Source organism: Embiotoca jacksoni, unplaced genomic scaffold (assembly GCF_022577435.1).
Source record: "Embiotoca jacksoni isolate LCO1_2020_lvr unplaced genomic scaffold, fEmbJac1.0.p SCAF_62, whole genome shotgun sequence".
NCBI lineage: Eukaryota > Metazoa > Chordata > Actinopteri > Embiotocidae > Embiotoca > Embiotoca jacksoni.
Window position 1 is genome coordinate 470,089 of NW_027185417.1, and position 12,412 is coordinate 482,500.

At 40.2% G+C, this 12,412-nt stretch overlaps 1 protein-coding gene across 2 annotated transcripts in view; it reads right to left on the bottom strand.

Annotated features, from left to right (window-relative positions):
• Positions 1-88: 88 nt before the first annotated feature.
• LOC138213657 (calcium/calmodulin-dependent protein kinase type II subunit alpha) overlaps positions 89-12,412 on the bottom strand; it is a 23,887-nt gene continuing 11,563 nt past the window's right edge. Inside the window, exons 7-18 of one of the 2 annotated variants that reach the window (XM_069174902.1) lie at positions 12,093-12,195; positions 11,642-11,725; positions 11,343-11,437; positions 10,715-10,837; positions 10,534-10,617; positions 9,745-9,787; positions 8,162-8,202; positions 7,491-7,539; positions 7,290-7,365; positions 7,014-7,108; positions 6,682-6,920; positions 89-6,261 (exon numbers count right to left, since the gene is read on the bottom strand). In XM_069174902.1, the coding sequence (XP_069031003.1) occupies positions 6,688-6,920; positions 7,014-7,108; positions 7,290-7,365; positions 7,491-7,539; positions 8,162-8,202; positions 9,745-9,787; positions 10,534-10,617; positions 10,715-10,837; positions 11,343-11,437; positions 11,642-11,725; positions 12,093-12,195 (1,026 nt within the window). In that variant the 3' untranslated portion in view covers positions 89-6,261; positions 6,682-6,687. The remainder of the gene's footprint in view (positions 6,262-6,681; positions 6,921-7,013; positions 7,109-7,289; positions 7,366-7,490; positions 7,540-8,161; positions 8,203-9,744; positions 9,788-10,533; positions 10,618-10,714; positions 10,838-11,342; positions 11,438-11,641; positions 11,726-12,092; positions 12,196-12,412) is intronic. The other variant, XM_069174901.1, reaches the window with a different exon arrangement.

Sequence of the window (12,412 nt, forward strand, 5' to 3'; positions counted from 1 at the left end):
TTGCAGATTTATGTTGAAATTGAACCTTTTTAAAACCACCTGCTTCTTTTTTAACTGTAACGAGGGTGAAAACAGACCAATCAGAAGGCAGCGTTTGAACACCTCAGTTTATTTACAGAAACACTTTGAACACGATGCAGAAGAAGAAGAAATTACTCCAAAAACTACAAAAGAAAAAGATTAAAAACACACACTCGCTCTCTCTCACACACACACACACACACACACACACACAGTTACACACTGAGCATGCAGCATTAGTCCAGTTAATACAGTACAGTACAATATCCATCATAGTAGAAAAAGATGAGTGGATGGGAAGGAGCAGATTATTGATCACTGATTATTCATTCGGCAGAGGATAAAAACTGTGGGCGGGAAACAGTGAGGACAGAGTCTCTGTGACCTTTGACCTTTGGATTTAACTTTTTTTTTTTTTTACAGAGAAATAGATTAAAAAACATTTTTTTTTAAATTGAAGTATCCACAAGTTTAAACACAAATTTTTACTTATCGATGGATATTTTACTCATTTATAATCTCTTTTTTTGGAAAATTGTTTCCATTTCTGGAAGGACGATCCAAAGATCAAACAATGTAAAAGCCCGTGAGCAGGTTCAAACACAGATTCAGACCGGACCTTTAATAAAATAATTAAATTAAAAAAAAAAAAGAAAATACATTCGATTATATTAAACTAAAATACCCCCAAAATTTGTATGGACTTTGGTTGGTCGATGAGGTCGTGTCTGACTTGATATTTCTGGAAATGGTTGTGGGTTTAATGACTTGAAGGCCAGATTATTTCCCCCGATTACACGCGTATTAAATACACAGAGGTTTTCAAAACTGTTTTAGACGAAAGGGCAGTATTTTAAAATAGGATTCAGCGTAAAGAAAGGTTTTAAAACAATAGTCATACCATAAAATGTACAAAAAGTACAACTGAATAGTTTAAAGTCTGAAGTACAATTTTGAATATTCAGAGTTTTTTGTTCTATTCTCTGATATTGTAGATTTTGATTGGTACATGAGGTCATGTGAACGTTTCCGTGGGAAATTAGCCCGAGAATTTCAGCAGAAATACATAAATGTCGAGAGAAGGTTGTGAAACAACACAACGTACGGACATCAATCACAAAGAAAACGTGATAAATAAATGGCATCAGTTTAGTTTCAGGCGTCTAAGATGACCTCATTCTGCTCCTGTAGGGGAAATAAATCCGTCCTCCTGTTTCCCGTCACGTCGAAAAGAAAACTCAGTGCTGCAGGTGAGGCTTGAAAACAGAAACTCCCGACCTGTCCGAGTCTTTAGCATCAAACCAAAGTAGCTGCTGCTAAAGAGTCAGAAAACCAGATCAGGAGACAAAACATTCTCATCGTCTTTTTGATCCAACAACGACGGCAAAGTGTCGTCGACTTGGAAGTCGCTGCTTTGCATTCGTTGAGCATGAAAACACAGGAAAAACATCACAGCGTCTGTCCATAAGGAATAACATGTGAAATCTACTTCATGATGACTTCTTCAGTTTCAAGCATAAACACCAAAATAGTTATAAAAAAAAAAAAAAAGAAAAAGAAAAGACATCTCTGGATATTTGCAGGAACCGTTTTTTCATCCCTGATGCTCAAAGATTTCCACCAACAATAAATACTTTCAAATGTCGTAAAAGGTCAAAGTGGAGGTGTTCCTTTAGAAAACACAAACTAGTCTATTGTAGAAAACAGGCGTTCATTCTGGAGGCGCCATTTGGAGTCCCGATGCTGGTCACGCTGCAGTCGGGTGAAAATGTATTGACGAGGAGGCTGAACAGGATTATCAGTAAAAATTTGTGTTTGGAGTGTGATTTTTCGGGAAAATTCCCTATTTTTGAAGCTCAGGATGATTTATATCCCCAAAGAAACCAGAAAAACTGAAAGGAAACACGAGAAAAACCTTTCAGCGAGTAGAGAAATCCATCGAGTCGGATCGAAGCGCTGATACGAACAGTTTAAAATCAGATCTCCTTCTGACTCTGGTGTCAGCTGCAGATGAGATTTTATTTTCTGTTGAATGTTGTGATTCAACGTCTTTATTTTATGGTAGTAAAGAGTAATATATCATCATTTTTGAAAGGAACCTTCAATCCAAACAGGATTCCAGAGTCCTGCAGCAGCGGCAGAGCTCTTGAACTCGATGATGCAAATAATAAATATAACACAATTTTTTTTTTTTTTATAAATCTGGGTTAGAAATATTACCAAAAGGTTCAACTGAACGAGGTTTCGTAATTTTTTGCGATTTTCCAAATGCCATTTTCTGCATCGCTTCCTGTGTCAGTTAGGTTTGGTCTGTGGGTGTGGGACTTTGAGACTGTATGGCAAACAGGTGAGCACCAGTACAAGCCCCGCCCCCAGTGTTGGCCCCGCCCTCCTGGTTTAGCGATGACGAAGTAGCTTGTCTGGTCGATGAAAAGTCAACCAGATGTAACCACCCGTCGACGTCTGACTCGATTATTCAGCCTCCATTTAGTCTCTCTGAATATTTCCTAAACCGGGACGCCAAATGGCACCGAGATGTCAAGTAAAATAAAGGGCAGCAGCGCTGTGGCAAACACATTCAGCAGTTGCTAAGGGAACTCGTGTCACACTCTATAATGCATATCATACTAACAAAAATAATAAAGCTATTAATACACAATGTTTTCTCTACGGGGTGATTCACACAACGCCAGCACTGGTAGTCTGATTCAAACATTAAAAAGCTTTTCAATATACAAACGCGATATATTGAGAATAATAATATCATCATCATAGTAAGAATCTGATTGTACAAAGTTCTACATTCTCTCGACGGTAAAAAGCTGCTTAAAGCCTCTGAGACAAAACACAACGGGTCCAAAAGTCGCAGAATATCAAAGGCAGCACCGCTGGCCTTTCGTTAGCTCTCGGCCAGCTGACACAATTGCTCCCAGTCAGGAATGCTAACAAAAGCTAACAAAGTGTGCGACGAGTCGCCGGAGAAGCGGGAAAAACAGCCCGACCAGCCGCGAACGGCAAAAACACAGCAGAGGCTGAAGCCGAAACACAGAACACGAAGTCAAGTCCAGCATGCAGTTAATCACAGAATCTGTACAGAAAGTAAACACCATCACCGATGAGGAAGAAATACAAGCTCTCCGTGCAGAACTCCAGTCAAAAATCCAACGATTTTAAAATGCCGCCCGAATCACAAAACCTCACATCTCCTGAAATCAAAAATGTACCAATAAAACTGATGAATACAGCGACTCTGAGTGTTTAACTTCACAATCCAGGGTGCAATTTCTATTTTGAATCAGAATGTTTAAAAAAAAAAAAAATTAGAGTTTTTAGATTTTAATGGCTCCAAACAACAACAACAAAAACAACAACAAATCCCCAACAGAGATATGAGGTTTCACACAGCGACCGATACAAAAGGATTTCAGATTGTCCTGCAGTACGGAGTCCAAGAAGAGTCAAAAAGCACAAAAATAAATAATCATGAATTTAAAAGATTAAATTAATTTACTGGCGTTTTTAAAACTTGAAGTGATTTCTTTTTTTTTTTTTTTTCTCGGCACAGGCTTTAATCTTCCTTTAATCCCCCCCTTTTTTTTTCTTCTAAACATGAAGATATTTAACTTCCAACATTATTAAGTGGATAATTCTATTTAAAATGACAATGTGATGCCTCACTGGCAACTAAAGTTTATATTTAAAGATCATATCCTACTCAAATGTCCAGCTATTAATGAAACTCCTTTAATATCCTGTTTTTAAGGATGAAGATCCAGAAATAAATAATGATTTGTAAGTTTTTGTTTCTCACCATCACTGACAACATTTTTGATATATATATATATATATATATATATATATATATATACATATATATATATATATAAAAAAAAAAAAAAATCGATTTGAATTAAATTACATTCATTTAAAAGTCATCAGTGATGTTTGCCGCTTCTGGGACTCCGTACTTTGTTGTGATTGATGGCCTTTGTGCGCCGGTGACAGATGACGAGTGACGGTGTCGGTGAATCTGATTGGCTGTCCGAGCATCACTGCGACTCCCGTTTTGCTTTGTGCAGCATCAATCCAGAACTTCAAAAGTTCTCAAAACAACAAAGAGTCAGTTTTGTAAATCCTGGCGCCATTTTGGATCCCCACGAAAACAGACCAGCGATCATGTTCGCGGGGGTCCAAACCTGAAACAACTCACATTCACATACATTCTCTGATTTTGTTGCAGCGCATGTTTAAATAAATACACGTATTGCTTATAAATGTAATTATCATCACATGTTAGAGACATTTTGATAGTTTACATTTAAATTAATGAAGATTAAAGGTGTTATTATATGTCTTCTATTTCTAAAGTAGATACTAAAACAAAATCAGGGAGTGTAATTTGCTCATTCTCGTGTTTTACTCCTTCACTCATTCCCGAGCTACTTCTTCCTTCCTTCCTTTATTCTTTCCCCTCTCGTGTCTGTCTGTCTGTCTGTCTTCCTTCCTTCCTTCCTTCCTTCCTTCCTTCCCTGCTTCCTCCTTCCTGTCACAGGAACCTGGCTGCTTCGAAATCTAAAAACATTTTTGGAAATTCAGTCCGAACAATAAAGTTTCTTCTGCTAATGAAGCCCGAGTTGAGTGCAGGCGGCGGACAGACAACTCGTTAAGGTACCTCGTTAAGGTCTTCCTCGTTAGGGCACCTGGCTGGGGGAGGGGCGAGGGGAGGGGTGTTGGCGGCTGATCTGAATGCAGGTGTGGCTGTTTGGTGGAAGATCGCAGGTGGAAGCTTTTGGAGCTCTCCGAGCCCGATGGAAGATGCGAGATGAGCGTCGTACGTCACACCTCACTGTTGTTTCCGTTAAATATTCTGTTTACTCGGTTATATAATAGAGATACAGAGAATAAGAGCTTCAGCTGCTGATCGGTTTTTAGGCAAAATGGACTGAAGATCACAACTTAATTCTCTTAAAATAGAAGTTTTATTTTGTGGTTCTCGTGCTTTATATATATATATATATATATATTTAAAAAAATACTTGAGACGAAGTAACTCAACAATGAAATTTGTCTTAAACACTAATTTACTTCTAATTTTCTATTTTCTGTTTTAGATTTTTCTGGGAAATTATGTATTTTAGAGACCACGGAGGAGTTTACAGTTAAGAATCAACATAATATTAGTATTTAACTGAATACTTTCAGTTTAAATATATTGAAATTGAAAAAAATTGTGGTTATTATTGTTCCTCAGACAGAAATCCTGGTTCCTGTTCTGGTTGTGATCTTGAGATAACCGGTCTAAAAAACTATATGTGATCACTGCGACTCTTAAACTCTGTATATAATATTATAATAATGTTTTTTATTATTTAGTTTGCTACTCCGGATAAATATGACTCTGAGGTGGAAATCTTGTATCTCCCTTAAAAGACTAGAAAGCAGCGATCTTATAGTCTACTTATTATCATTATTTACACAGGATATCATGTCATTTTTCAGTTATGCAATGACCTCAGGCTGACGACTGTTTATAAACTAATATGAGTGAATTCACAAGCTTTAATTAACAAGTTCAAGCTTTTCTAATTAAGAAAGTAGTAACTAAAGGTGGAGGTGAAGAACTACACATCTATTGACAAAGAAAACGTTTCTACTTCTACACACGTTCAATTAAAACACATGCTGTAAATCAGACAGTGTTTTTTTTGTGTTTTTTTTGTTTTTTTTGATGGAGCTAGGCTAACACTATCCCCTTGCTGCCAGTGTTTGTGCTAAGCTAGGCTAACCAGATTCCAGAGAGAATTTCCTGAAAACACTAATGTCACATGTTTAGTCCACAGGGGGCGCTGTAGTGTTCAGTTCTGTTAAACGACTTCCTGAACCTGCAGAGGAAGTTGAGAAATATTGGAGATACAAGGTTTCCAAACATTATTACAATCTGTGCTGTGCAGCTAATCTACACCGGAAGAGCTGATTAGATAATCCAAACGAGCTGAGTGGAGGGAGCTGATTGGCTGAGCAATTGATTGATTGATTGATTGATTGATTGACTGATTGTGCGGTTCACTACTGGACAAGTTGGAGTGAAGCTTTCTGGCCCCGTCGCCTCCTCATACATTTTGCTTTTCTCAAACCTCTCAAACAAAATCCGAAATGGTCGGTGTCAGACCAATCCGTCAGAATCAATCTGTTGTCAAGGCGATGGCGGCCCGTCAAAGACCCGCCCACACTGGGAGTTAGCTAGAGAAAAAGAAAAGAAAAAAAATCATTTAAGGTTAAAGTTTCTCTTTATTTCACAAGTTCTTTATTAGTTTAGAAATCGGACATGTTGCCACGCCTCCTTCTTCTCGACCCCATCTGCAGCAGCGCCCCCTGGTGTGTGGAGGCCGGCTTTACAGTGTGATTCCGCGTAAAACAAATCGCTCAATCAACCAAATCTAAAGTTTGCATCATAGAAATGTCAGAAAAATTAACACCTTACGAGTTTCATATTGGTTAAATTAGAAGTTTATAAGTGATGCTGTTGTGTTTTAATTAATGAAAGTATTATACCGACAATAACTAATTGATCCTGTGTAAAGTTGAAAGTTTTATGAAGCTTGTTGTAATGCAGTTTTTTTCCCAGTCCCCCTGAACCCACCGTGACAGTTGACTGTTCACCTGCTCTTACTTGCTGAGCGTGGAGGCGGAGCCTGAGCGGTGGAAGTGCACGATCTGCCACTTCCCGTCGCGGCGGTGCCACACCCTGGTCTCCTCTGATTGGGCGGTGCGAGGCGTCCCGTTGGCGTCGATGTACTGCGTCACTCTGATGTAAGCGATGCAGGCGGCCTCGTCCCCGACCAGGTGGATGTGCGGGTTCAGGATGGTGGTGTGGACCGGTTTACTGTTCTTGGACCATACTGGGGACAGAGACAGACAGTTAGCAGGTGTCAGCTCCTCTCTTAAGAACTTTTAAAACACCACGAGGCAGCAGGAAGTCCGATTTGGCTCACAGTTTTCAAAATAAAAGCGGTGAAAGTCCAGGCCTTCGACCAGATTCCCCAACGCCTCGGGCTCGAACGCCGTCACGGCCGGGTCACACATTTTACTGAGGGGACACAAAAAAAAAAAAAAAAAAAAACCACCTTCAAACAGACTTTACTTCACAGACTTTCAGAATAAGAGCCAGATTACTATCACAGAGCTTTTTCTGATTACAGTCTAAAGGGGGGACTTTCACAATAAGAGTCTCATTAGGGAGATGATTGGGGACAAAGAGGGTAACATACGTGTAGCTCTCGAAATCTCCGTTGCTGATCGCCTCGATAAGCTGCTCAGTGACTTTAATGATGTCCTGTTTCCTCACTGACAGACGAACAGACAGACAGACAGACAGGCAGGCAGGACGACAGGAAGTAGGTGATTGCGGTGTCAACATCGTATCTTAGCGTCTCAGCTCTTAAGATTACTGAGGATGTGACTGTTTTCACCTCTGGTATCTTCATCCTCTATGGTGGTGTTTGTGCTTTCAGACGATTCCTGAAACAACAACAACAACAACAACAACAACAACGACATGATCATCACAACAACGTTGCTTCTCTTGTTCATTTGTACAATGTAGACTTTATTATTAGTAGCCTATATGAACATTGAATTACAGGTTTCTAACATACAGTATATGATGGATTTGATTCATTTATTTTATTTATTTATTTATTTATTTATCTCTCCTGCCGATCTGCTGTAATGCCCCCCCCACTCCCCGACAAGGATTCAATAAAGTGTTATCTTTGTGCAGCTGTAATCAGATCTCAGTGTTTACGAATGTGTTGGTTAACAGCTGTAACTGACACACATCACAGAGGCTGAAACACAGCGAATAACAGCACACTAAAATGTTAAATATGTCTTTTCTAAGTAAGCCGAAGTGGTGAGAACATTAAAAAAAGCTCCTTTTATCTCTTTACAGCGGCTGTGTGGTTTGTCGCAAACCAATCATTACATGTTTGTTTACCGATATTACAGGATAAACAAGTAAAGTTAAAGTAAAGTCATGGATTTTTTTTTTTTTTTTGTATTTAGTATTTCAAATACAAATATACATTTAACAAGACTAAAAGATATCAGCCAGTCGTACGACTCCCGATGACATCATTACCTTGACTCCATCGGCCTTCTTGTTGCTTCCGCTTTTTCCTCCTGAACGAGGGAGGAGAATAAGGAGAGAAAGAAGCAGCAGAGTCAGAAAGAAAGGAACGAGCGCAGAGAAGAGGAGAGACGGAATCATACTGACAACCGCCGCCTGCGTGCCCTTCAGCAAACCGTCTGTCTGCTGCTGTTCACCGAGTCAACGAGCAGGAAGTGCTTCAAAAATATGTAGAAATGTGAACATCAGCAGTAAAATGTCCTGAGACAGAAAACCAAAAATGTGAAGAAGAAAAGTCCAGTGAAAGAGAGAGTCACGTGTTTAAATGAAAAAAAAATACTCCACAAACAGCATGTCAAAGAAATAAAAATTAATATATTAATTTATATATATATACACGGTGTTAAATCTGGGGTGCAGCCTCCTGCTTTGATTCTCCTCCTCACGACGGACGGACGGACAGACGGAGGGAGTTCCCGGCGTGACTTGTGGGTCACTCACAGAGAGCTGAGGCCAAATTTAGGATCAACTTGAGATAGTTGGAAAGCAGAAACGCTGCACACATTCCTGACCGTTCACAACCAACAGATGCATCTGACAACACTTTGTCATCTCTGCTCCTGTCCTCTGTCTGAACCGAGACCGGGAAACAAAACGGCCCGAAGACTCTGTCCAGGGCAGACCGACACGAAAAAGTTCTAACATCATTTCATAATACTTTACTGCTGTTTTTGGTATTCCTGATAATTTATGCTTTTATTCCAGCACATTTCAGAGTATCAACTGCACTACGTTCACTTTAACAATGATCTTCGGAGATCTACAGTTTTTTTTTCTTTCCGTCATACAAAGACAAATTCAGCTCTCAAAATTATTACCAATTTATAAACTACAAATTTGTGAAATTGGAAGTTGAAACAAAGTTTTTTTTTTTTTTCGAGAAATATTTTTTTGCGTTGATGAGTTTCAACCTCGCAAACACACAACAGTTTTTTTTTATTTTTTTATTTACTGGCCGAACAGGAGGATGTGGGCGGGGCTAACTGGGAAAACACTTCGGAGCATGTGCAGTAGAACCTCTTTGGCTTATGCTCTACACACTAACGGCATTTATTCTGATGAAGCGAGCGACCGCCATCTTTTAATCCTGGTCTCTCTAGTACCGGATTGGATTCTGGTTCCGGTGTGTCGGTCCAGAGTCTCAGTATGAACCCAGCCTGAGTGTGTCGGTGGCTTCGCCGCTATCTTTAGACCTGTGGATCCTCAGTGTGTTTGAAACTTTACAACAGCTGCACGCGCACACACGCGCACACACACACACACACACACACACACACACACACACACACACACACACACACACACACACACACACAGCTAACCTGTTAATTGTGTCTAAGCTGGCAGCTGACTCGTGGATTTCTCTGTTTAACCTTCTGCTACCGAAACACAAACCTGCGGGTCAAAGGTCATGTGGCTCCCCGACAACCAACAGGAAAACAGTTCACCTGGAGAGAGGTGTGAATCTGAAAAAACAAAACACATGACCTCTGACCTCGGGGAGAGGGGGGGGGAGGAGGAGCTGCGGGTCTTACCGGAGAAATTTCTGGTGGCCAACATGGTGGTGAGAATGGCTCCCTGAAGAGACGAAGGATGGGGCGGTGGGTGGGGAAGAAAGGGAGGAAGAAAATGTGAAGTATATCCTACAGCAGACAAATTTATGCCTTTTATATTTCATGTATTTAAAGTAAGAAACCACATAAAAAAAACAAATTAAAAAAAAAAAAACAGGCAACATTCACGTGAACCACATTTAATAATATGTTTTGAGCAGTAAAGACTGTAAACGGTTAAACTGCTGTTAAATATGAACTCAGGCTGTGAATATGCTGGAGGCTGGCGCTGGTATGATTCATTAGTCAACTGAAAAAGGATCAGCTGGCAGTAATGTGGTTTTTTTGTGTCATTTTTTTTAAGCAAAAGTCGAGCACCAACTCAAATATGAATATTTACTCGTTTCTTGTTTTTCAGACAACAATAGACATCTGAATGTATTTAATTGGGTTTCCGGGGACAAAGATGCAATTTTTTTGATTGTTTCTGATGAGAACAAATGAATGAATCACAAATGAAACTTCTTGTCAGACATATTGATAATGAAAAAAATTTGTTGGTGGCAGACTGACGTCTAAGTGACACAGAAAAACTACACACAACAAAACAAAAAACTTCAAAGAGACACAACCAGGAAAAGTGAAGGTGTACTGAGGCTGCTCACACCGAGCATTGATCTGACTCGGGTGGTTTTCTTCATGAAGTTCACTGATCAATAAAAACGATTATCTTCCGAACACACGCTCACTTTACTTTGAAAAACTTCCCACCTTGAGTTTCCTCCTGGCGTTGAACTTCTTCAGACACTCGACCGTCTCCTGTCTGTGCATACAGGACGCCACCGTGGAGCGATGCTGGGAGGAAGAGGAAACACCGTCATCATCATCATCATCATCATCATCATCATATACAGCATATAACAGCGAGGGAGGTGAAGGTCAGGAGTCTCACAGAGATCCAGGGGTGTTTGAGCGCCTCAGAAGCTGTGATCCGTTTGGCCGGATTGATGGTCAACATCTTATTAATGAGGTCTTTGGCTTCAGGAGTCACTGTGTCCCACTCTGGAGAAGGAAACTAGGAGGCAAGGACACAAGGAGAGGAGACAAAGAGATGTTTAAATGACCACAAATACAGAAAGTCACTATGACTGTAAAGTAATTTTCCTTTTATTGACAACATGTGGACTTTTTGTCAGTCCGTCACACATGCCAGGAGAGGAGACCAGGAGATAACTGGAGGTTAAAGAGACAAGAAAAGAGATGAAGCGAGGAGGAACGACGAAGAGACGAGGAAATTAAGCAAAGGGGACAAAGAAGGTAGCAAGGAAAGGAGATAAGAGTCAAATAAGGACACAAAGAGGAAGCGAGGAAAGAGTATGAAGACTAGAAAAGGAGGTGAGAGGAAAAGGAAAGAGAGATGTGAGGAGAGAAGGACAGAAGGAGACAAACGAAGGAAGCAAGGAGAACAAAAAGGTCACGAAGAAAGGAGACAAGGAAAGGATGCGAAGAGGGAACAGAAGAAGCTACAGGGTTCGGGTCATGTGATGTCATGTTGAGCCGTGTTGAGTCATGTGACCTACATCATAAGCTCCAGCTTTGATCTGCTGGTAGAGACGATGTTGATCTTCATCCCAGAACGGAGGATAGCCGACCAATAAGATGTAGAGAATCACACCTGAGGGAGAGAGACAGATATAAAACACCTAAAAAGGAAAAGAAACCTGAGAGAGAAAAGCAAACAGCCGAGAGATGTAAAAAAAAATAAAATAAAAAAAACACCCGAGAGAGAAAATATGCATCACAAGAGAGAGATAAAAATATAAAAGATGAAACACAAGAGAGAGATGAGGAAACAAGGAGTGCAGTGGTGGAAACTGACCGCAGGCCCAGAGGTCGACTGCTTTCCCATATGGGTCCTTCCTCAGGACCTCTGGAGACAGATAACCAGGGGTCCCCGCAAAGCCTGTAAACAAACAAACAAACAAACAAACAAACACACACACACACACACACACGCACAGAGCGAGAGAGAGCGTTTTACACATCATTGCAAAACAAACAAACTTACCAAATAAATAAGTTAAGAGAAATATGAGAGCGAATGTCTGTTGCCGTGGTAACGGGTTGCTATGCGGTTACTGCAGTGATCGAGGTGGTTGCTAAGGTGTTAAGTTGCTCTTTTGTGTGATGGAAGTGGCAAAACAAAAGAAAAATAAATAACAATAAGGAAAATGAAATTAAGAGATAAAAAAAATAAAAAAAAAAACATGAAATAAAGTCGAGAAACACAGTATGTTATTATTATTATTATTTTTTAGCATCTATCTCACCGAACCAGGCCTGCTGGTCTCCCTCCACCTCGATGGCGAGGCCGAAGTCCGCCAGTTTCACCGCCGCTCCTTTAGACTTGGAGGCCAAGAGCAGGTTCTCTGGCTGCAGACACAGGACACGTGCTAACTCGCTAACTCGGCCTATTGGTTTACATGTGCATCGCTAACAATGCTAACAGGATTGCGGGACTGTCCCGTGTATTTGTCCAAATACCTGCAGTCCAAACTGAAGACCATTAAAAACAACAACAACAAACTACAAAACACACACCTACTGAAATCATTTATAAAAATATTGACACTTAATGCATATTCGGGTT